The 25,482-nt window shown below is 39.3% G+C and overlaps 2 protein-coding genes across 4 annotated transcripts; both read left to right on the top strand.

The window, feature by feature from the left end:
- The first annotated feature begins 3,929 nt into the window (after positions 1-3,929).
- Positions 3,930-15,794, top strand: ddx6 (DEAD-box helicase 6). The gene is made up of 14 exons (XM_022761520.1): positions 3,930-4,026; positions 4,805-5,395; positions 5,549-5,612; positions 6,055-6,159; positions 7,130-7,259; positions 7,856-8,002; positions 8,867-8,961; positions 9,084-9,206; positions 9,323-9,451; positions 9,736-9,852; positions 10,900-10,963; positions 11,821-11,922; positions 12,034-12,213; positions 14,766-15,794. Exons 2-13 carry the CDS (start codon positions 5,199-5,201, stop codon positions 12,207-12,209), a joined length of 1,449 nt encoding a protein of 482 aa, XP_022617241.1. The 5' UTR covers positions 3,930-4,026; positions 4,805-5,198; the 3' UTR covers positions 12,210-12,213; positions 14,766-15,794.
- On the top strand, positions 15,786-25,122 carry treh (trehalase). 3 transcript variants are annotated; one of them, XM_022761517.1, is made up of 15 exons: positions 15,786-18,300; positions 18,817-18,917; positions 18,995-19,142; positions 19,231-19,318; positions 19,706-19,806; positions 19,973-20,065; positions 20,282-20,398; positions 20,644-20,766; positions 20,872-20,921; positions 21,561-21,761; positions 21,867-22,084; positions 23,069-23,180; positions 23,701-23,813; positions 23,905-23,958; positions 24,299-25,122. In XM_022761517.1, the coding sequence occupies exons 1-15, from the start codon at positions 18,218-18,220 to the stop codon at positions 24,434-24,436; spliced, it is 1,740 nt and encodes a 579-aa protein (XP_022617238.1). In that variant the 5' UTR covers positions 15,786-18,217; the 3' UTR covers positions 24,437-25,122. The 3 variants fall into 3 exon arrangements, with proteins under 3 accessions (XP_022617238.1, XP_022617239.1, XP_022617240.1); XM_022761518.1 differs by having other exon boundaries at positions 18,817-18,850; positions 18,958-19,142; positions 24,299-25,120; XM_022761519.1 differs by lacking the exon at positions 18,817-18,917 and having other exon boundaries at positions 18,975-19,142; positions 24,299-25,120.
- The last annotated feature ends 360 nt before the right edge of the window (positions 25,123-25,482 follow it).

Below are 25,482 nucleotides of genomic sequence, written 5' to 3'. Positions count from 1 at the left end.
ATATTAACTGAAAACGACCTGATTTCCCGCAATTTAAGTTACAGTTAGAAACCACAGTGTTCGCTCTCGGTTTGGTTTCACTGTGTGGGTGGGCCCTCCGTTACTGTCAACATAAGAATTAGTCATATTTTACTTTGATATACAGTGGGGAGAACAAGTATTTGATACACTGCCGATTTTGCAGGTTTTCCCACTTTCAAAGCATGTAGAAGTCTGTAATTTTTTTTATCATAGGTACTCTTCAACTGTGAGTGACGGAATCTAAAACAAAAATCCAGAAAATCACATTGTATAATTTTTAAGTAATTAATTTGCATTTTATTGCATGACATAAGTATTTGATACGTGAGAAAAACAGAACTTAATATTTGGTACAGAAACCTTTGTTTGCAATTACAGAGATCAGACGTTTCCTGTAGTTCTTGACCAGGTTTGCACACACCGCAGCAGGGATTTTGGCCCACTCCTCCATACAGATCTTCTCCAGATCCTTCAGGTTTCGGGGCTGTCGCTGGGCAATACGGACTTTCAGCTCCCTCCAAAGATTTTCTATTGGGTTCAGGTCTGGAGACTGGCTAGGCCACTCCAGGACCTTGAGATGCTTCTTACGGAGCCACTCCTTAGTTGCCCTGGCTGTGTGTTTCGGGTCGTTGTCATGCTGGAAGACCCAGCCACGACCCATCTTCAATGCTCTTACTGAGGGAAGGAGGTTGTTGGCCAAGATCTTGCGATACATGGCCCCATCCATCCTCCCCTCAATACGGTGCAGTTTTCCTGTCCCCTTTGCAGAAAAGCATCCCCAAAGAATGATGTTTCCACCTCCATGCTTCACGGTTGGGATGGTGTTCTTGGGGTTGTACTCATCCTTCTTCTTCCTCCAAACACAGCGAGTGGAGTTTAGACCAAAAAGCTCTATTTTTGTCTCATCAGACGACATGACCTTCTCCCATTCCTCCTCTGGATCATCCAGATGGTCATTGGCAAACTTCAGACGGGCCTGGACATGCGCTGGCTTGAGCAGGGGGACCTTGCGTGCGCTGCAGGATTTGAATCCATGATGGCGTAGTGTGTTACTAATGGTTTTCTTTGAGACTATGGTCCCAGCTCTCTTCAGGTCATTGACCAGGTCCTGCCGTGTAATTCTGGGCTGATCCCTCACCTTCCTCATGATCAGTGATGCCCCACAAGGTGAAATCTTGCATGGAGCCCCAGACCGAGGGAGATTGACCGTCATCTTGTACTTCTTCCATTTTCTAATAATTGCGCGAACAGTTGTTGCCTTCTCACCAAGCTGCTTGCCTATGGTCCTGTAGCCCATCCCAGCCTTGTGCAGGTCTACAATTTGATCCCTGATGTCCTTACACAGCTCTCTGGTCTTGGCCATTGTGGAGAGGTTGGAGTCTGTTTGATTGAGTGTGTGGACAGGTGTCTTTTATACAGGTAACAAGTTCAAACAGGTGCAGTTAATACAGGTAATGAGTGGAGAACAGGAGGGCTTCTTAAAGAAGAACTAACAGGTCTGTGAGAGCCAGAATTCTTAGTGGTTGGTAGGTGATCAAAAACTTATGTCATGCAATAAAATGCAAATTAATTATTTAAAATTCATACAATGTGATTTTCTGGATTTTTGTTTTAGATTCCGTCTCTCACAGTTGAAGTGTATATCAGAATTAGAGTTATAACAGCATTTCATAAAGTTATTTCCTCTAAAATAAGTATATACATTTGATTCATACTGAAAGTAAAGTAGATCATCAGAGTGATGTGTTACGGTAAACCACTGTGGACTTAGATATAATCAGTGTTCTTTACCTTCTACATCAGAGTGATGATAAATGAATTTCAAGCTGTTTAAAACCCGTGAAAATGAGAAAAATGGAACCTATCATCCTGCTCTCCTTTCATGACAAACATATAGGATGTATATACATTGAATTTATTCCTTGCTTATTTCCCCGATGAGTAAACAAGAAAGAACCAGTTCACACTCAAGGTGACAAACCCACATCTGTTAAATTCATGTTCCTGTTATTTGTGGTGTATGTTTCTCAACTTTGTTTCAATTTAAAAATCCTTTAGTTCCTTAATCATAGGAAGCAGAAACGTGTTGCTCATTACCTCAAGAACATTTGAGTACGGACTAAATCACAATACTTACAAATTGAATGTGCACACGTGCTACATTTGAATATCTAAATTTAGAGCAGAATGTGATGCACTATATATGCTAATATGATAAAAAAAAAACCTTTAAAAACAATAGTTCTACAGAAATTTACCATTCACTTCAATAATTCTTGTTTTAAGTGTGTGTTTGTTTCATTTTCTTAAGATGATGCAACAAGAAAACGACCTGATTTCAAACAATATGATCTACAGTTAGAAATCAAAATATTACTTGCATGTTTGGGTGGGCCAAAATAAGAGTTAGTCATATTTTACTTCCTTGATTGTGTCTTGACAGATGCAGCTTATAAGCATTTAAAATCATATGTAATCAACAACAGAACAGAGTTTGTGTTCCATTAGCTTCACAAAGCTCCTCATATATACTGCTATATTAAAATACATTTTGGGGAAAAATTCAGGGTTATCATATCGCATTCACTTATTAATTGGACTATTCCTGATTGAACTGAGTTAAAGGAAACACAGAGGGCACACAATGCCAACAAAGACTCAGGATGGATAGGTCCAGTAGAGTCAGTGTAGTACGGTAAGACAGTCTTCAAGTATTATTTTCACAGAACACGCCTAAATGGGTAAGCACATATAAATTAATTAATTAATTAATTGCTATTTTTTATCTATCTATCTATCTATCTATCTATCTATCTATCTATCTATCTATCTATCTATCTATCTATCTATCTATCTATCTATCTATCTAACTATCTATCTATCTATCTATATATATATGTTTTTATACAAGTGAAATGTTTTAAGGGGTTTCTACGGTTAAGATAATGGTTTTGGTTAGGCAAATAGTATGGTTAAGGTTAGGAGTTTGTCTCCAGGAAATGAAAGTAAGTCAGTGTAATGTCCTCTGAAGTCATGCAAACATAATTCTCTCTCTCTCTCTCTCTCTCTCTTTCTCTCTCTCTGTGTGTGTGTGTGTGTGTGTGTGTGTGTGTGAGAGAGAAAGAGAGAAATAGGGAGGGTTCCATTCCTGTCCCTTCCCTCCTCTCATTATCACAATACTACAAATCTGGTATTGCAGACAGACACATACTATATGTACAGCAAAAACACTGCATCATTCACATTCACATTTTCTAGTACTCCTCTAATTATTACTTAAACATTTTCCCTTGTTTATTCTGCCTCATCACGAGAGCTACCGTTCAAATCGTCACTGCTGCCATTGCCATCCTTTTACACTGTCCCCCTGTATACAGCTCATGTTCCTTGTCTTTCTCACTGGTTCACTCCTCTGAATCCGATAAACCATCATGTGGCAAAAGCACCTCACCTCTCTCTTTTTTGAACGATAGATAGATGCTGACAGAAATTCCCTGAAAACCTTTGTACACTGGTGAATGAATCAACTGTACAGAGTAAAATAAAAAGTAATCAATATTTCATACCTTTATATTATTGATTATCTGTAATCAAATATATTTTCGGGGGTGGAGGGGCAGTGCCCAGGTGCTTCCATTTTGGATTTTGATATGATGAGTAAATTTTTCAATATTGGCATGAAGTCACATGACCTGAGTACCTGACCCACCCCCCCATTCAGTGTTTCTCAATACTTAAAATTTACCCACTTAATGCTTCTCCGTCCATCTCCAATGCCTGTCAAATGTCTGTATCCCCCTCCCCAAGGATAGAGAACCCATTTAAGGGTTAAGGTAAAAACCTTGATTTGAAATGAAATCAGCTGATTAGCTGGATGGGGGCGGGTTCAAATACGAGTGGAAGCCATCTTGAACGGCTGGTTGACAAGAGTGTTTCGTAGTCAGCTAAAAATTGATTACACCGTTCAAACGCCACATAGAAGACCGGTTATTTCAGTTATCCGAGGTAAATGCATGTACATCTAAACAATTTGTACTTGTAGGTAGTTCTTTATCAGATATGTAATTATTTCGTGGTAACTTTTACAATTAACATTAACTGTTAAATGTTATTTCGCCATCGTTAGCTTGCTAGCAGACCTAGCACGGCAGCTGAATAAGCTGGAGTAGCTGATATTAGTTGGTGGTGGATATCTACTCTTGTTTTTTAAGTGAACATTGGAAAATGTGTCATTTATCATTGTTACTATAATTGTAACGTATCGGATGGATATAATTATTTGACTCCGGCATCGTACCGTCGATTACCGAAGCAGCACAACATTAGCATTAAGCTAAAGCTTCATGTGCTAGTTGGCCAGATGTCGGTGGCTAGCAGAATGGTAGCTCAAGGCTAGTTGCTTTCTAGTTAGTTGGGTTTTATAGACATGGCGTGCTCCTGGTCAGTCACGTATTCGAGTATTTGTGCACTAGACTTCTTATACGGCACAATCTGGGGTAACTGTATTCTCAAGACAGATGTGTTTGAATGTCCGTTTGTCAACGCAGTTTCCACATTGTTAGCAAAGGTTAACTAAATAACATTCCCACCCACCGCTGCGTCGGCTAACTTTTGACGTAGGCCAGCCTCCACTGTTATAGCTATTGATTGAGCTAAATGTTGACTTGATACGTCTCCCTACCCTCCCAGTGTCATATATTGTCTTTTGCCTCACAGCGTCATTCAGTTACATAATTGTTTCGGTCGGTATTGGGTTTCTAACATTGTGTCTCTTATGTTGCAGGGTTGGAAAAACCACAGTAAGGACGCGGCGGCACAGTTTGGCTAAATGAGATGGCTAGCTGAACAGTCAGCCAATGCTAGTTAAGCCCTCCTGGTGTATGGTTTTCCAGAGAACATTGGCAGATTACATCTATGCTAAGACCTAATTTGCTAAAGGAATCTCGTTGTCTTAAAAGTGAACAGAGGAATTTGTTTCTTGGCACTTGATGTCCAAGAAACAATATTGCTGAAGAACCTGCTGAGACAGAAGATTTGGACACTTAACATTTAGATTATTATTAAAGACTCAAGAGGGAAGGACAATCTTGAGTGGTCCCAGCAGAGTGGACTCACTTCATCCAGAGACTGTTAAGAGTTTCATTGCTTTTGGAACAGACAAGTTAAGCTAAGTAAACATGAGTACCGCCAGGACAGAGAACCCAGTGATTTTGGGCTTGTCTAATCAGAACGGACAGCTCAGAGGCTCAGTGAAGCCTGCTGGAGCACCAGGTGGAGGTGGAGGAGGCCCTCAGCAACAGCAACTTAACCAGATGAAAGGCACAATTAACAATGGTAATTCCCAGCCAGCCCCTACAACCAATGCTGTCATCAAGTAAGTTATTTGAAAAGCCAAGAATTTGGACTTGGTTGATCTATGCATGTTGGCACTATTATTATTATTATTATTATTATTATTATTATTATTATTATTATTATTATTATTATTGTCAATTATTTTTGCTTATAAGAACTTTACCTTCCACAGGCCTGGAGATGACTGGAAGAAAAATTTGAAATTGCCCCCCAAGGACATGAGGATGAAAACTTCGGTTGGTATAAGACAGTTATGATACTGTTCTGAAATCCATCAAATTTGAATGTAGAAATTGCAGATAGAGCAAGGCTTCATTGTACACACTGTTATTCCAAACAAGGTGTTGAATGATAAAAACCTTTTGCCTTTTTTAAAAAAAAAAAAAAATTGTATTTAGAAATTAATTATTTCACTATAAAATGCATTAAATGTTACATGGTAAATGGCACTGATGTAGTCACAGTTGCGGTTAACATTGCATCTACTTGAGCTGAGAAACTTGGTGCTCAATTTACATCTTTTAGCTCTTAGTTTACAGAAATGCTGTATTTCTACATTCTTTGTGTAGCTGATGACATAGATTGTTGTGGAACATTGTTTATCATTTTACAAGCTAGTGAGCTGTTTTCATTTTATGAAACAAATCTTGCTTAAGACTCGTTTTATGACGATTACAGGATGTGACTGCAACAAAAGGCAACGAGTTTGAAGATTATTGCCTAAAGAGGGAGCTGCTCATGGGAATCTTTGAGATGGGCTGGGAAAAGCCATCTCCAATCCAGGTAGATTCAGACACAACTCAGATTTTATCCCCTTTGACAGCTGAACAACAAAGTGTCAATGTGTTTAAGGAAGTGCATGTTTTCATAATTATAAAGTTGGGTGTATTTCAAACATCCTGGCAGCCATTCCAATGCCTTGCCTTAAACACCACCAAAATGTTCTTTGGGTCCTTTGCTAAAATAAAACCATATGAAATACTTGGATTAATAAAACACTCAAAATAATTGCAGTCTACCACTGATTGTCTCACTCTGTCACACTACATTAAATGACATATAATGTGTTATTGAAATAGTACAGGATTTAATGCAAGACAATTGTAGTTCCCCCATCACTGTTTATTTTGACTGGCACAAAATTTTGCACATCCATTAATAGTTATCAGATGAGTAATTGTAATCACTGGTTAAACTTGACTTTGACTTTGTGCTACCATTGAGTAAAAATTTGATTTTTCTACAATACTTTGGTTTAGCTGTATTTTCTGTTGTGTGAAATACTGAAATGAAATCAGTGAACTTGGTAAACATACCTGCTAAACATCAACATTATGTTGTCTTTGTGCATTTTGTCATGCTAGCATTACCATTAAGGCCAAAGCACCACTGTGCTTGAGTACAACCTCAATTCCTTATGCTTCACTGATAAACATTAAATAAAATTACAATAGTATAATTCTGAATTACATAGAATAATTACCAGATAAGTATCACCCCTCTGTCCACATGCACACATGATTACCTGTGTGTGCTCTCTCTCGCTAACCAATGAACTGTGATTTTATATTGATGATAATTTACTTTCAATTCAGTCACTCTTCATGTATTTTAAGTGACAACACCTTTTGTATTGACTCTTTGAACATATTTTGTTAGAGCAGACATTATTTGCAGGTACCAAAATGCGCTGACTAAACCCAGCCAAAAAAATTAGTATTGTGTATTAATGTTACTACTGCTTTGTGTGCAGGAGGAAAGCATTCCCATTGCACTGTCAGGAAGGGATATTTTGGCCAGAGCCAAGAATGGCACGGGAAAGAGTGGAGCCTACCTCATTCCCTTACTTGAACGCATTGACCTGAAGAAGGACTGCATACAAGGTGAGAGAGCTAGTTTTCTGCTATGGTTTACTCACAGTAAATTTCATAAAGATGACAATTGACTCGCATCTAATCTCAGTCTTTCATCGAGAGAATGGGGAAGAAACGGGATGGAATGGAACAAAAATCACAAATGAGAATAAAATCTATAATACTAACCACTGCTCATCATTCCCAGCAATTTTGTGGTTCTTGAATCATACCAGGCTGTTGGTGGTTGTATGTAAATTTGGGTTCCAACCACTCATATTTTTTTAAGGTTTTTTTTTTTTTTTTTTTTTTTTTTTTTTAAGCCTTCTGTGATAGAACACTGAATGACTTTAAGATTAATCCTTAATGAAAAACATTGTAGCCCTATTTGTATGATTATATTCAATGAAACTAATTGGTCATCAGTGAAGTGATCAGTTTCTTTTGTACTGTATGTAAGAAAAAAATTATGTGTGACGCTCCAGTGTAGTTTCTACCTCTCATTGTTGTGACTAGATTTTTTTTTGAAAAGCTTTGTTCATGTGTCCAAATTAAGACTGGCTGCGGCAGCTGGCTGAGGTTTAATTAATGTGTGAATACTCACCAGAATGTGTCTGTTTTTCCAGCTTTGGTCATAGTGCCCACCAGAGAACTGGCTCTGCAAGTAAGCCAAATATGTATCCAGGTCAGCAAACACATGGGTGGAGTGAAGGTAATGGCAACCACAGGTGGCACCAACCTACGTGATGACATCATGAGACTCGATGAAACAGGTAAACCTCACAATTTACTCAAATTGTGCATGGGGGCATGAGATGCATGATTTCTGTGTCTATCCTCATGCTAAATACTATGTTAATATCCATCTTGAATGACTTATTAAATAGTAAAATATTAATGTTGGTACTTAAGCTCTCATTCTAAACTTTCCATTTGGGTGAAAATCAATGAATGTGTTTGCGTTGGTTGATTGTTACATAATATTCAGTGCAAGCAAATGGAAATCCCCATCTGTTCTATGCTTCCTGTCAAATGAAGGCATTGTAATTTAAAGTAGAAGCTGGGGTTTTATATCTCTGGACCCTGCTCTGAGATCTGTGCAGAAGATGAAGGTTATTATTTTTTCAATATTTTGAGGCCCACATGATGGATCAGTCTGGCTCTGCATTAAGTCTGGAAAGTCTTAGTATCAGAGTCTAACACACATAGCAAAGGAGCTATGTCATTTGGTTGGATATTGTTCACACTGAGTTTCTCAAAAAGCATTTGTTTGTTACTTAATGGTCACATCACAAAACCACAATGAGGTGGTTGTTAGTTTCTCCTTGTTGAAGGCCCTATTTATTGACTACATTGTTTATTATTCTTGAGTGTCTTGAACCTTTTTTATTTTATAAATATTGTTTGTGCAGCTACATTTTTGGAAGGCAAAGGGTGTTGATGTTGTGTGGCAGAGTGAATATTGCCCAATAACTGGAGAATCTCCCCTGAACTGCACTGTTGTCAGTGGTTGAATATTGCCAATATGATGTGATTTTTACATTCATGATCCTGCACTCTGTCATAACACTGCCATTCTTTAATGCAAATCCTATTTTTTTTTTTTTTTTTTCACCATGTATTTATTTGTTTTACAGTACATGTGGTGATTGCCACTCCTGGGAGGATTTTAGACCTCATCAAGAAAGGAGTGGCCAAAGTCAATCAAGTGCAGATGATTGTTCTGGATGAAGTGAGTTAAAAAGTTATTGTGTTTTTTTTTTTCTTAATAAACCAGTGTGACTTAAAGAATTTAAATATTCGCTTTAGATAGTTCTCAATATACCTTTCCCTCCGTGTCTTTCTGGTCCACAGGCTGACAAACTTCTGTCCCAGGACTTCGTGGTCATGATGGAGGAGATACTGGGCTTTCTGCCCAAACAGAGGCAGATTCTGCTTTATTCTGCAACCTTCCCTCTCAGTGTGCAGAAGTTTATGGTACTTTACTATTTTCATTTCACTACTCATTATTTTCCATTATCTTATTATCACATCTACCTTTTTAATGTGTTGCAAAACCAGAATATAACTCCTCTCTTGTATCTATGATGTAGAATTCCCACTTGCAGAAACCCTATGAGATCAACCTAATGGAGGAGCTTACACTGAAGGGTGTGACTCAGTATTATGCTTACGTAACTGAAAGGCAAAAGGTCCATTGCCTTAACACCTTGTTCTCCAGGGTAAGTGTTTCCTTTGTGCACTTCTTGATGCAGTTTTTAATGAACTAACTTTAGCTGTGTCATGAACAAAGCACTGTACAAGTCCAAGCAAACTGCAGACTTTTAATGCAAACTTGAAAAATGATGTCATTTATATTGTTGAGTATTTTCTTTCTAACATCTTGTATTGGACATTACAACTGTTTATTGTTGGATACTTGTAATAAATGGCTGGAAACCTTACAGTCCAAGCAATGATCTCACCAGAATTTAATATTCTTTTCTTTTTTTCTTTTTTTTTTCAGCTCCAGATCAACCAGTCTATAATCTTCTGCAACTCCTCTCAGAGAGTGGAGCTCCTTGCCAAGAAGATCTCCCAGCTTGGTTATTCATGTTTCTACATTCATGCCAAGATGAGACAGGTCAGCTCAAAGCACTGCCTCAGAAATACATGTTTACCAGCTTAAGACCAAAATACACAGGTAGCAATGGATACATGCCAGAACAGCTGCTACTATTACTTTCAGTGTGCATGAAAGAAGTGCATCGAATAGACGTACATGTGCCGTTACTTGATGTGCAGCTACAGTTCACACCAGTGCTCTATTTCTGGAGTACCGCTGCCACTGCCAGCTTTCTTTTTTTTTTTTTTTTTCCTGACGACAAACAGCTGTGTTGATACCTGGGTAACTGAACAACATGTACAAACAGCTTCTGGATTGTCCCGTTTTATTTGTCATGTACTGTTACAGATTACATTGAAGATAAATGTATTCACCTTACAACCTTGTTTTGCAGCTCAGCTTTTACTGTATATAGTCAAGTTTTACAGACAATAACAATGCAGTACTGTTTAGTACCATCCAGTGTTATGCCAGTTCACACAAAAATGAACTAGTTCACAGTCATTTGTTCATTCGATTTTTTTTTTTTTTTTTTTTTTTTAAATAAAGGCCGATATTCTTTTTCAACCTCCTTCTACCCATCACCAGCCCAAAATCATTGCTACTCCCAAACTAAAGGAATTAATGTATACCACTGAAGAATCACAGACATGAGTTACATTTAAAATCCGTATATAAATATAATCTTTCTAAGTCTTCACTTGTTTGTTCATAAAACTACTTCAAATATTCCAACAAACTGGCTTCAGCAGTAGTAGATGCGTCTGTACCTTCTGTACCGCTACCACCAGCCAAGCTGAGTCGTGTCTGGAGACTTCATGCGGCGTGCTGTTAAACTGTTGTACCACGTGAGCGGCATTCATTTGTAAACTGATTTGTTCAGTTCAGTGATCAAAAAAGAATGTGAATGTGTTAAATGACCACCGGTCATTGAACTTGTTTATGCACAACATGGGTACCCTTCTTATGAGGCTTGCACTATATGCTGCTGTGTATCTTACGTGAAGTAGGCGCGTATGAGTGTGTGTGGTTTCAAAATGCACTTTGCTCTTTTCTGCTCTCCAGGAGCATCGCAACCGTGTGTTCCACGACTTCAGAAATGGCCTGTGTCGGAATCTTGTCTGCACTGGTGAGTGGTAGAGACATGTACATTTGCTTTTACAAGCAGGATTGTGAAATACTCTAAAGTTTTTTGCAACAGGCAGCTATTGTGAGACTGTTTGCATATTATGACCAACAGACTTGCTCTGTACCACCTCACTTCTCAGATTTTGAACTTCACCATTGAGCCATTTGAATATCAACCCTGATTCTTAGACACAGTGTCTGAAATGTCAGATGTGATGTTTGTGTAGTTTAGAAAATAACTGTTTATTGGATCCTCTACAGCATGAGTTTCAGTACTTGTTCAAATCACAAAAATAAACAAAAATGCACAGAGAAAAATGTCAGACAAAAGCCAAACCAACAAGACTGTAGCACTGAAGCAAGACATGTATACATGATGTCGATGAAATTTCAGGCTGAAGGCAGCATAGAGAAGTAAACTAGATGTGGCTGCCACAAATCTGTTTACAGTGCCACAGTTTTCACAATGGGCTCCTGTTGCCTGTGGGGAGCACACCAGCACACAGTTGTGTTTGGAGTGTGCTGTTGGCTTTGGTTTTGGTAAATGGAGAGTTTTGCTACCATGATAGGATTGTGAGAGTTAAAAGAAAGTGAAACGAAATTTAGACTCTGTATAGTTGTGACAATACATGCACACAAATTCTCACTCTACTTGCTCTGCCGGTGTGCTTTTTTTTTTCTGTTGTGGAGGTGGCAATGGAACTCTTTATTAATATTTACATCTTTTACTTTCAGTTTGTAGTGATTTACGTGGGTTGTAATTAACTACTGTTTATTGTTCTGCAGGTAATTACATACATTTGGGTCAGGATGTAGGATGTTGGTGAAGGTTTTGATTTCTTGTTTTGTTTCCTCTAGACCTCTTCACAAGAGGAATTGACATTCAAGCTGTGAATGTTGTGATCAATTTTGACTTTCCCAAGCTGGGAGAAACATACCTTCATCGCATTGGTAGATCTGGTAAGAGCCCAGATCTCTTATGTTTATTGAGCCTCCTATTTAGTACAAAGAATTATTCTTTAGCTGCTGCTGATGATAAACAATTTCAACCCTCGCTTTCTTAATATCCAGGCCGCTTCGGACATCTGGGTCTTGCCATCAACCTCATCACTTACGATGATCGCTTCAACCTGAAAGGGATTGAGGAGCAGCTTGGAACAGAGATCAAGCCCATCCCTGGCATCATTGACAAGAGCTTATATGTGGCAGAGTACCACAGTGAGAGTGGCGAAGAAGTCAAGCCATGAGCCAGTGAGTACAGACACTGACTGGCAATACACACAAGCACTTACTTTTTCAGGATGATTTAACTGCTTTTCTGTTTCCCTATTGTCTGTCTTTTGATGTCACTGTAACGACTTAAACACACAGGCCAGGGCAGATTTTATCATTTGACTGATTAAAGGCAGCCACTACATTTTGCTGTGTCGTAACACTGTTATTGCTCAAGCTGGGTCACTGATAGAACTTACTGGCACAACTAAATGTAATTTATCCGTCATTACTGTCACTACCTAGACATTGCTTTTCCTGCCAAGTAAAAAGGTCCTCTGTGAGGAAGGTGTTACCTTTTTAAATGTGACAAAGGCGATCTTCAGTTTTGACAGGAAAGATGTTGGAAATTGAGCAATAACTCCTGTTGTTCTAAAACCGTCCTTTTAATGCATTTGTTCCTATGCTGTGACGAGGCTGCAGTTTTTCTACCTGAAAGATTGTGTTCAAACCTCAACTGACAGAAAGTGTTTGGCCTTAGGTCTAGACGTCCTTGGTTCAGACACTCAATCTCTACCAGCATCAGGATGGATTTTCTTTGTCATGTTCAAGTTTTCTATTGGAAGAAAACCTAAAACTAAAATCCAGGGGATAATAATCAAGGTTTTATTTTTTTGCCCTGAACTGAGTCCTTTTTCATATTGGATATGTGCCGTTACTGGGTCATAATTGGTTGATTTAAAACTGTGGGATGGTGTTGCAGAGTAGGTTTTCTTTCCTCACAAACACTCCTTGGCTGAGTACAGACAACAGCTGCAGAGAGTACACAAACCTGATGGATGAACTTTTGCTCTGTCAACAAGTTACTCATGGCATCAATGTCAATTAATGACCCCTGTCATGTCTTCATTTCAAGTTGTGTAGTGGCAAGAAAAAAATATGTGAACCTTTTGAAATCACCTGGTTTTCTGCATTGAGTGGTCATAAGATGTGATTTGATCTTCATCTAAGCCAGTGGTATAGACAAACACAGTGTGCTTAAGCTAATACTGATGCAAAAGGGCAATCTTTTGTGTCTTTACTGAACACACCCGTTAAACATTCAGAGTGCCGGTGGAAAGAGGACCCTTGTATTTAATAACTGGTTGATCCGCCTTTGGCAGCAATAACATGAAACAAGAGCTTCCAGTAGCTGCTGATCAGACCTGCTCAACGATCACGAAGAGTTTTGGACCATTTTTACTTGTAGAACTGATTCAGCTCAGACATATTCTCAGCATGTCTGCTGTGACTGACTCTCCTCAGGTCATTTCACAGAGCCCAGACCGTAATCCAGCACATACTAACTGGTTTTCTTTCTTTGAAGTCATTGTGTAGGCTGTTTAGGGTCACTGTCTTGCCTCTGAGATTCAGAAGCTAGATGGCCACCCTCCCATTATCATGTAAGATGCCTTGATAAACTTGGGAATGTGGAGCTGTCCAGGCCCAGAGGCAGAAAAGCCCCACATTATGATGCTCCCTCCACTGTACTTCACCTTGGGGATGATGTTTTTATGTTGGCACACAGTGACATTTTTACATCATACATAGCGCTGTATGTTCTTCCCTAACAATTAACCTTAGTTTCATCAGCACATAAAACATTTTCCCAGTAGTGTTGTGGAGAGTGAAGCTGCTCTTTGGCAAACATCAAGTGCAGGGATGTTCATTTTTTGTTTGTTTTTTTTTTTTTTTGTTTTGTTTTTTGTGTTTTTTGAGAAAAGCGGCTTGTCCTGCTTTCGACACCATGCCCATGATTTACAGATGGTTGACTCATGAGCAGATGTTAACTAGCTTCAGTCATTCCTGTAAGCCTTTAGCTGTTGCTCTTGTTACTCTTAGGTTCTTTGTTACATTACTGATCATTCTGCATTGTGTTTTTGGAGTCATATTAGCTGGATGCCCACTCCTATGGAGAATAGCCAGAGAACAAAATGAATATCTAAACTCTTTGAGATGACTTTAAGTCTTATGAGATCCGTTTTTTGCAAGTCATGGTTCACATCAGGATGTTTCTTATGAATGGCAAATTCAATATGTTTGAGTGATTATAAGTGAAATAATCAAAGTAGCTCTAATCCACCCCTCCAATCCTGTTTCATTGATTCGACTCTGATTAGCTTTTGTTGATGTCATTATCCAAGGAATACACATACTTTTTCCAAAAGCATATTTAATGACGTATTCATTATTGACAAGCACAATACAATGATTTGTGTGTTATTAGTCAAAATGAATGTATTGTTGAAGACTAAAAATACATAAAGATAATTGCAAGATAGGATCAGTATTTGATCGTTTACTTTGTCTTTTTATCATTATGTCAAGGGACACATGATGGTGTGGCAGTGATTTCACTGTGCAGCAATGAATAAAAAATGAGAATAAGTACATTCATCTGATGCACTTAAAATAGCCTAGACTGCTCTGTAATAACAATAAGGCACGGTAATGTAAATGGGGCTTGAGTAACGGTTACATGAAAACAATCAGGCCTAACTTAAGTTCATTCTTCTTTCTCTGTCTCTCTCTCTCTCTTTCTTTCTCTCCAGATCAGTCCATCCTCCATTCCCCTTTGTACCTTTTTTCATCCCCCACCCGCCCCCCTGTCTTGGAATTTTTTTTTCTTTTTTCTTTTTTTTTAAATGTACAGTTTCTGTCTGTCTTCCTTTTTTGGATGCCACCATAAGGAATGTGTATTTTGATGGACGCTTTTCGGAAGAACTCATTTGCCTTTTTATAGGGCTCTGCTGCACCACCACATCTGAAGACATAAGCACCGGGAGGAAAGCATGGGACCAAGTTGAAAATATCAATGCACATCGTGACGATTCATATCCACCAATGACACAAAGCCAGCACCAACAGACCCCTATATGACACCCTCCATTCTCCACTTTTAGTTTGGAAGTTTTAACCAATTTGTATCAAGTGCCTTAACAAGCAGTTCAACTCGTTCTAAAGTAATAACTCTGCATTATCCACCATCTTGCTCACTTCATACCACACACACGTTCACCTAATTGAAAAGTCTTTACACTAATTTAATGTCTGACCACACAGGTGAATGCATAACTGTTTTTGGTTGTCATCCGTTTGCAAAGGAATGGAGATAATTAGGAGGGAGGCTGGTCCGAATTATCCTTTTGCTGGCTTAGATGCACTTGAGTCTGGCTGATAAATGAGGACACACTTGGATTTTCCATGGACAGAGATGCTGGATTTTTTCCAAGAGACAGCCAGACTGTCCAGTTGCTTGTGAAGAAGCTTGTGCTTCTAAAAGACCCAGACCCTTTCCTCTCTCTTCAGCATCAGAACACTAAAAATGAATAAGCAGCCTCTCAACACCATGAGTCATGAGGATTCCTGTTTTGGTGGAGTATAATTGGAGGGAACGCTTCTTTTCTTTTTTGCCCTGTGTTTCACCTTCCTATGGATGGCCATACTTAATCCTGCGAGACGTGCAGCAGACGTGGGGTGCACCATACACCTTGTGTATATACCTTCATTTTAAGATTGTTTTAAACAAGTTCAAAAGGCTGGCTGACAAACTGCAAAGCTCCCCCCCCCCCGCCCCCCCCCTCTTCTCTCTTGTTAGCACTGGAGACTGTTTCTTTAACTGCCAGTTTGTTTGATCTGCAATATTGGCCTGTGACTTTATTTATAATTTTAAAAATTGCAGAATTTATTAGAATCTAAAACATTTAAATGACCTTGTGCATGAAATGTTTTTGGAGGCTGAGTTCATCACTCACAATCTTTTAGCCCCTCCAAATTTGATGGCTAGTGCAATTCTTCAAAGCTGCACTTAAACTGAGATTGTTTAAACTGTTGCCCTCGTTCTCCTGCTACCAGTGTTAACAAGTGTTCTAGGCAGATGGCTTTGTTAAGCTTGTGCATTTGAGTAGTGAAATCTTTGTTGTCACCAGCCTTAACTTGTTAACTTGTGAAACTGGCTCTTGAGACACACACTCAGATCTCCAGTTATAGTGAGTGTCGTTATTGGAAGAGAAAATATTATTCTATCATGTAGTAGTACTACTTGCTGCAGTGCAGCTGAATTGGCAGAGAATTAGTTTTCTGGGGGAGGTATTAGCTGTTACGTTGATCTGTGCTCTTTAAGCACAGCTTCATTACTTCACAAATGTTGGGTAGAATGCTGTGGTTTTATTTCCCCCCCCCTTTTTGAAGAATGTTGGCCAAATGCATCAAAATGAACCATCTGACCTAAAATGTAGCAGGAATTCATTCTCTGTGCTTTGCAAGTTAGTTGGCTTTCCTAAAAGCAGCTAACAAAAGATGCTTTGCTAAAAAAAAAAACAACCTGAGCAGGTTGGGCTGCACTTAATGCACAGAGATGGGTTCAGGCAATAACACTGACTGCACTGCTTTTTGTACTCATGTCCAGAGGGGAGAGAAGTGCATGTTGGTGCAGAACATTGGAAAAAAATTGCCATGGAGGGGGAATGGGCATGAAGGATTACAAAATTACTTAGTCGGACTGCTTGTTTAAAAAAAAGAAAAAAAACGTGGGCACCTCAGACTGCTGAGTTTATGGCTTATTTTTCTGCCCTCTATTGCTTTGGGTTTGGGTTATATATTTTGGGTTTACCTTCTGCATTTTTATGCAACATGAAAACCTTGATTTGCATTAAGGTTCTCTGATCATTTGTTTGTTCAGTCAGAACCTTCTTGTGAACAAGGTTCCCTTTATTACGGTGAGATGCTCTCTTGACTGTTCTAATCAATGAGAAGTGTTACTGCACATTTAATTTAAGCTCTTTTTAAAAGATTAGTGTGACAATGTTGATTAGTTAAAGATAACCCTTTTTATTTCTCATTGGTTAGGACTCTGATCCCTGTTCTCTTAATTCTGCTGTTGTCCCTGAAATACTTGCACATCTGATTTGGCTGTTCTGATTTTTTGGGGGGGTGGGGGGTTCTGTTAAAAGTATCCAAATTAATTATGCATTAATTAAGTGAACAGGGATCTAATTGTGCAGGCACTTGGCAGCTGTCTGTTTTTTGTCAGCCCACTGACAGTAATTGCCACAGCAAATACTTTCAAGGCTAAAATCAAGGACCTTTCAAGGTTTGGCGTATTGCTACCTTTTGATGGGATGCTGCTTTACTGCCAGTGGCTGGCATCTTGAGAACCTTAAAGACTGAGACAAGAGCATCTTGCCCTGGATTGGGTGACTAATTGGACAGTTCATGTAACCAAATTGTCTCATTCTTTAAGGTCTTTTTTTAAATTATGGGGTGGTTAAATTAGTGCACTTGCTGCCCTGATGCACATGTTCATCCTCTCTTGATAGTTGTGACATATTTACGATCACACAGCTTTTGTGTAAAAATTGGCCGTTCCATCAATCATCTGTTGAGGAGGATATGAGAGGAGTCCTTAAGGGATTTCTCTCAAAACTGATGCATCAGTAAAAAAAAAACATGGGGAGGAGCCTCTGGGCATAAAAAAAAAAAAACAAAACAGGATGACAAGATCTAACGATCCAAAGTTATGATAATGGGTATAAAAAAAGGTTTGAAAAAGTTGCCCTTAGATTTGGATTCTTTCTTTTTTTTTTTTTTTTTTTTTTCAAATGAAATGTTCAAGTGAAGTACACGTTATTAAAGTATCCAAATTTAAGAGAAGAATTTAAAGCCTGAGTTCATTTTTTGTTTTTTGGTCAGAAAATTGGTCTTTACTTAATTGGCAGAATTTTCAGTGAAGCTAGTTTTACAATGGACTTAAGTTTAAAGAATGTCATGAATATTATTGGGGACGTTTTGTTGACAATAAAGCTCACTGAAATTTATTGTGTCCTCAGCGTTTTGTTTTCCTTGCCTACCATTGCAGTGTCCTGTTAAACGGTTGTTTCAAAGCTAGGTGTCAGTATGTCGCCACTGTTCTGTCCTCATGTGTTTATATAAACTCTGACCTAGAGGCTGTTCTCAGACCACAGTCTTACTCATACTCTGGTGTCACCTCAGTTTATACCTCAAAATGCATGGATTGATGGTATTTTGCTTTTCATCAGTTGCTCTTTTGGCCAGTGTAAAGAGTGCTTTTCCACCACCGTGTGACAGGTAAGATAAAAGACTTTCCTTGAAATGTTTGTGTCTGAGAAGGACCGTGTTGAGATCACTTCCTGTTTTTGATATTCTGTTTTCATAAGAAAGTTCATGTTAATTTATGCTGGTGAGACTGGCCAGTTAATCTAAAACATGTCTTTCTCTTTGTCCAACTTTAAGATTTGCCACCATAAATATTAACCTACTGTATGACTTTTTTTTTTTTTTTTTTTTTTTTTTTTTTTTTAATAGAAAATTCGACTTTAGATTTTCTTTATAAAAATATGTTGATTCCAGCATCCACAGCAGCCACTAAACAGAAGTTCCTCATGTTTGTGTTGTATAATTACTTCCTCCTGCAGATATGAAGTTATCTGCAGACCTTTGGCCTCAACTGCACATTTTTTATAAATGATATGGTTTTATTGCTTCCCTGCAGGACTGTAACAAAATGGGAGTGTGTTGTAATAATAAGCATATGTCCTTTATGATGGCTGTTTAATAATTTACAACTCTTTAAATTTATTTCAGTCAAATATACTGTACTGGGCCCATCTTGGATCAGGTACAGAAAGCTAAACTGTTTGATGATGATAAGTACTTTGTTGACATGAAGTTGAAGGTAATGCCCGGTAAGTCAAAGTAAATGATCTATATATTTTTTTTATTTAGTTTTTTCTTTTTATGAGGTTGCCTCTGTTCCCTGCAGAAGTCGTGTTGTCGGCTTTTCACAACCTTTCAGATGAGACGTCAGACATGAAGGTCCCGCCTGCCAAACTGCAGGAGTTCCTCAGTGTGTACTTTGAGAAACCAGGGACAGAGTTTGAGTCATGGACGCCACCGGACTGGCACGACAAGTGAGATCCAGCTATCTGAGGACTCCTGTTCAGATCGTACTGTATGTTAAGTGGTGCATGGTTGACATGAGTCGACTTCTATATGCAGGCCAAAGTTCCTGGGAGGAATCGCAGACCAAAACCTACGTGACTGGGCTGAAAAGATACATCATCTGTGGAAGTCTCTTGGCAGGAAGGTGAGGAAGAAGAATTGAAATGAATAAAATTACAGATTGATAGTAAATATTTAATTCATTTTTTTTTTTAAACCAAAAATTCCCAAGTTTAAGTTTTTCCGATGTGAATTTTTGACAGTTTTATTCTGTGATAGTGAAGTGAACATTTGTGGAGTTTGTTCTGTTGGTTAGATCAGACATCTTGGGCTTTAGGAAATGGTGATGCATGTTCACTATTTTGTAATATTTTGTACACCCAATGATTCTTAAAAAAAAAAATGATCAATCAATAATGAAAGTAATCATTAGTTGCAGCTTTAATGTGCTTTTTCAAACTGTTCCTGTTACATTTCAAACACCCACCTACATGTCCAAGGGTTTTAAATCTAAAAGGGATTTCTCCTCCAGATCCACACCGGCGTTAAAGATCACCCAGAGCTCTACTCGCAGATATATACCCCACATCCTGTTGTCGTGCCAGGGGGGCGCTTCAGGGAACTCTACTATTGGTAAGGGAACAATGAAGCCTGTCGCTCAGCTGTCTGACAGCTAAAGTGGAGTCTCACCAGGTCAGAGCGAGGAGAGATCACAGCCAGACCCAGCCTGGGGTCTCTGTTCAGAGCCCACCTCAGTGCCATGTGCAGACAGTGACGTGAGCTGCTCTGTGTCCAACAGGGACTCCTACTGGGTCATCAACGGGCTCCTGCTGTCAGAGATGACAGACACGGCCTACGGGATGATTCAAAACTTCCTCTACCTTGTCAACAGGTGATCCTCAAAAGCACCTTTCATCTTTAATAGCACTCTTATTATAAAAAAAAAAAAAAAAAAAAAGTCTAGCGCTGCAGGTGATTCAGGCATACTCATTTTGAATAATTAGTCATTTAGCAACCGAAGTTGTACACTTTGGAAATGGAGCACTTGGGGGGGGGCTTCAAGATTTGGGGAATAATTTTTTTTTTTTTTTATATAACTCTCCTACAGATATGGCTTCATTCCAAATGGTGGGCGGATTTACTATGAAAGGCGCAGTCAGCCTCCATTCCTCACTCTAATGGTGGAGAGCTACTATCAAGCAACCAAGGATAAAGATTTCCTCAGGTGATATTTAGGCCTGAGCTGATGGCCTGCCAGACACATTATCATTCTTCAGCTGTCTCTCCCAGAATAGAAAAGAGGACACGGTGAACATCAAAAACCTCAGTGCTCGTGTCTCTCTGTGCCTCCAGTGTTTTTTTTTTTCTTAACATGCTTAATTAGAATGTGACACCCCAACTTTTGTGTATAATGATATTAAAGACTGTGGAAAGCATTCTGAATGGAAACATTGCTTCCTGCTGGTTCAGAGCAGCTTTACCGGCTCTGGAGAAGGAGTACCGCTTCTGGATGCAGAACCGTTCTGTGGCTGTGAAAGTAAAGGGGGCGGAGCATGAACTGAATCGGTATGATGTGCAGGTGGGCTTGCCCAGGTACGTCTGACAGAAATTTACCTAATGATTAAAAAAAGACTTAAGAACATGGGTATTGTGGGGGTATGTCTTCACCTGCATTAACATGTCTTCTGTTCTTTCCAGGCCTGAATCCTACACGGATGATCTGGAATTAGCTGAAGGGCTCACTGATGGTAATGGCTTATTAGTGTTCATATCATTGGTGGCTGAATGAATCCCCCTTTTATGAGCATGAGAAATATTACCCTGCTACGGTCATTTCATTCCATGAAAGAAAGATAACGCTGTGGGGTGTTCAATCCTGGAATGAATGCACTGTATTTTATAATTGCTCCTCAGCAGAAAAGTGGAATATATTTCCTCAGATTCAAGGATGATCTGTACACAACAAATTTGCTCTGAAAATACCCCAGTACCACGTTGTGATGAATATTTAATGTTAAACACATTGATTCTTTCACATCACCTGTGAACATGTTGACCACACTTCTATGAAAAGCTGTTTGAAGGGAAGATATTGTTTTTTTTGTTCACTAAAAAGTTTTCTTCCACCAAAATGGGTTTTCTCTCATTTCTGAAGATTGTTCCCTTTTATGTAAGATTAAAAGAAATTGTCAAGGTCAATCAGTTATTTCCTCCTCCTTAGGAGAGAGAAATGAAAAATGTTACAAAATTGAATCAGAAAGTGTTATTCAGTGACTGCATATTTTACTTCCTCACTGGATGTGAGGAAATACACCAATAGGTCTAATATTTTATATCCTGGTTTGTTATGTCTCCACCAGAGATTTCATATTTTCTCTTGCCCTCAGACCGCAAAGAGCAGCTGTGGATGGATCTGAAAGCGGGTGCAGAGTCTGGTTGGGACTTCACATCTCGCTGGTATATAGATGGTGACGGCCACAACAACGGCACCCTCACAGAGACCCGCACCAGTCAGATCCTGCCCACTGACCTCAATGCTCTGCTGTGCCTCAATGAGAAGACTCTCGCTTCATTTCACAGGATACTGGGTGAGTGCATGAGCAGCCTTTTGACCTTGGAACTAACTTTGGTCTGCACACTGCATTTAGCTCCTTACTGGTATTATATAATTGTGATGTGCTGTTTCCTGACAGGTGACGGTGACTCAGCTGCACTGTATGACCAGGCTGCAGCTCGCAGACTGGAGGCGGTGGAGTCCGTGCTGTGGGATGCTGAGAGGGGAGCCTGGTTTGACTACAACCTACTGACACACTCGAAACACTTTGAGTTTTACCCCTCCAACCTGGCACCTGTTTGGGCTCAGTGCTATTCTCGGCCTGAGATGGGAGAGAAGGCGGTACAGTACCTGAAGGTTGGAGGACATTGTAAGCTTCATTGTGCTCTCAAATCTCAAATAAATGTGGAAGAGAAGATTGTTTTGTTTATTTTAAGGGAATCAAGTCATCTAAATTACAAAATATGCATATTTTCCCCACTCACCTAATGGTATCTGCCTCTGCAGATACTGTACTGCAGATGTGCTTTTATTTTGCACAGGCTTTGAGATTTCTGCATCTGCCCAGTACACTGGAAGAGCATAGGGTTTTGTTTGAGGTGCATCCAAGCATCGAAAACTGCATTTCAAATTTTTTTTTTTTTTTTTTTTTTTTTTTTTTTACCAGCAACTTGTTTTTACACAAGCAATCCTCCAGTGGCTGTGGATGAATCACAGAACAGAATGTGAGTAGTTTTTAAAGGGACAATTTCTTCAGTTGGAAGTTGGCTCCAGTTAAAAAAAAAAAAAAAAAAAAAAAAAAAGGAATTACCAATGGGTGGCAGTAGAATACTTCAAAACCAAAACTGTGTGGCTGGATAACATTAGGGGTAAGTGAGAAATTATGTATTTATGCTATTTGTGTGAAATAACCCTTTAGCCTGTATTTATCAAGATAAGGTTGAATGAGCACTGATGACTTTTTTCCACAAATGTCAACACAGCTGCACACACCCACCCCTGCAAACAGCTGCGCAGCGTGACTCGTCACCTCTTCTGAATGGCCACTGCCGCTCCACTCCACAGTTCAGGCTTTAAATATTTTGCTGAAGTGCTTCTTGACATTTATTGAGGGAGGAGAGATTGTTGCTCATTTGATTTCCCCCACCAGCATTTTGACCCGCCCCTCTGCTCAGAGGCCCCCACAGTCCCTGTAGGATGTAACGTGCTGTATGAACAGTGTTCGTTTGCTCCAGCAGATGGCACACACAGACTGCACAGGGCTCATTCCTCTGGTTGCTCTTAACTGTTCGTGTGTGTGTATGTGTATGTGTGTGCGCGTGTGTGTGTGTGTGCGTGCAGGGGAGTGGCGCTCTACAGTTCCCCAACGGAGTTCCAACATCACTGAGAGAGTCTGGGCAGCAGTGGGACTATCCTAACGCATGGCCTCCTTTACAACACGTGCTCATCAGTGGTAGGTGGTTGTGAATTATCTGGCACCATGAGAATTTCCTTAAACCCATAGTGATGATTCACCAACTGTTACGCTGCTCGGTTGTCTTTGCATAATATTTTTTGAAAATACACATTGGTGCTTTGTACTCCAGCACACTGGAATTGAAATGAAACGAACCAGGTTAAAGCTACTGGCCTTCAGGTTTAATTTGAAGGTGTTTACTTCCACACCCTTAAAGGAACCCTAGTGATGCTCTTCCAGCTCTGAGCTGTAGTCAGCGTCTCTTTTTGACACGATCAGAGAGATCAGGGAATGAAAACTCCTTGGTTTCTTAGTCTGTATGATTTTGAATGAATAAATTTCCCTAAAACTGATGGGACCATGTATTACCTAGAATCAATCCTTACAGGGCCATGACTTCACCACAGATTCAGTATCCAGTCTGCTGGAGCCAACGCAATGGAAAACAAGTTGCATCTAATACTTTCCCTCATGTTTAAGAAGATTTTTCTTGGATGAAATCCTCCTGTATTTCCAGGTTTATCCAAACTGCCTTCAGAGGATGCTAAACAACTAGCATTTGACTTGGCCCAGCATTGGATCAAGACAAACTGGTTGGCGTACATGAAGTATGACGCCATGTTTGAAAAGGTGAGTCTTTTTAAGGTTTTAGTGTTTCAGGGCTTGTGTTGCGCAGCGATAGCGCAGCTGGCTCAGAATCTGTGATTTTCCCTCCTGACAGTACGATGTGAACGGAGATGGCAAACCTGGTGGTGGAGGAGAATATGAAGTTCAGGTATTTCCTTTCATGTGTGTGATGGTGTAAAACTAATGTGCTTATATTCACTAGTCCTTCTAATTTCATGCGAAGCCCTGTCAATTCTTTTTACCTCACTTCTGCTTCTTAACTTGAGCACATTTGCATGCCCGTGCACATATACTCTCACTCCTCTTCACTTTGTCATTTTGCATTTTCAAGCTTTCTTATCTATTTTAGGCACAAAGTAATCACTAATTTCAGTTCTTCGTGTTTTTAATCTCTTGATTTTATCGCTGTGTTTTGCTGCTCTTCTAATGTTCTAAATTAAATTAAAAACTGAAAAATATCTCTTATGCTGTGTTGCCCTTTTCTGTAGCTGGGCTTTGGTTGGACCAATGGCGTGGCGTTACAGCTCCTGGACCAGTATGGGGCAACTCTCACCTCAGGAAGCAGACGTGTGTCTTCTGGTCTCCTGCTGCCTTTAGTCATCTCAGCCACTCTCATGCTCCAGTGAATCAGAGGTGACAACTGAGCCTGACAGGAGGCTGGATTTTTATTATTCTCAGTCTCACTGCACTACATCGCTCCCGTCCACTGACGAAACTTCAAGCAAACACAAAATGACGTTAAAAATCAGATATTTTTCTACATCCTGATCAATTTTATTTGCAGAAGGAACAGGATATGATCCTAACTATCATAACTCAGAATTGCTTTGATGAATATTTTAGTATTTATCCTCGGAGGTAGGCTACATCATCTCTGGCGTTATGAGAAGATGCAGATTATTTAGGCACTTCTGGACTCTCTCTAGTAATACAGCCTGTTAGTGCTCACTGCTGCTGCTCGGATCACAACACTAAGTTGTCTCAGATATTGAAGTGACATCACAAAAAGTTATTCACTTAATTCAATTATAAAGTTTATTGCTCTATTGTACCCTAACTCCCACTGAGGCTTTCTGTTTTGCATTGTAAACGAGCTTGTGAAATAAACTCTGAAGTGAAATGCATTAATAATGTTTAAAATGTAGTAGCCTTTATTATATGTGACTCCTCGTGACACTTTTATTCAATTTTTTTGCAAGTCAACTAAAGAGTTTTAGATGGTGTTGGTATTGTAATGTCACATATTAAATCCTGTATAGTGATGAATTCCTGCACAGAGTTATTGATAAGTCTATTTAAAATGCAGTGTTTTGGTCATTTCATCAGGCCTAAATGGTCTTTTACCAAAAATGCAGCAAATTAAAAAAAAAAAAAAAACTTAAAAAAAACCCATAACTCATTAGACAACACTCGATGTAACGCTGCATGTGAAAATTACTTTTGTTCCCTCCCTAGCACAGACTAGACGTATGTGGTGCAAACAAACAGAGAACACAACGTTGGCAACCGCAGTGAAAAATATATTGAGTTTCTTGTGGCTGCTTCAGTTGTAAGCTTTTTAATATTAAACAGCAGCAGTAGGATGTTGAGATTGCATTAGGTGGTAACTTAATGCAGCTCTGACACGGTGTAGGGAGAGTGAAAAATAAACTGTGAGAGTGATATCAATGAG

The sequence above is a fragment of the Seriola dumerili genome, unplaced genomic scaffold (genome assembly GCF_002260705.1).
Source record: "Seriola dumerili isolate Sdu_G_001 unplaced genomic scaffold, Sdu_1.0 BDQW01000413.1, whole genome shotgun sequence".
NCBI classification, from domain to species: Eukaryota; Metazoa; Chordata; class Actinopteri; order Carangiformes; family Carangidae; genus Seriola; species Seriola dumerili.
This window is presented reverse-complemented; position numbering and strand designations above follow the sequence as displayed.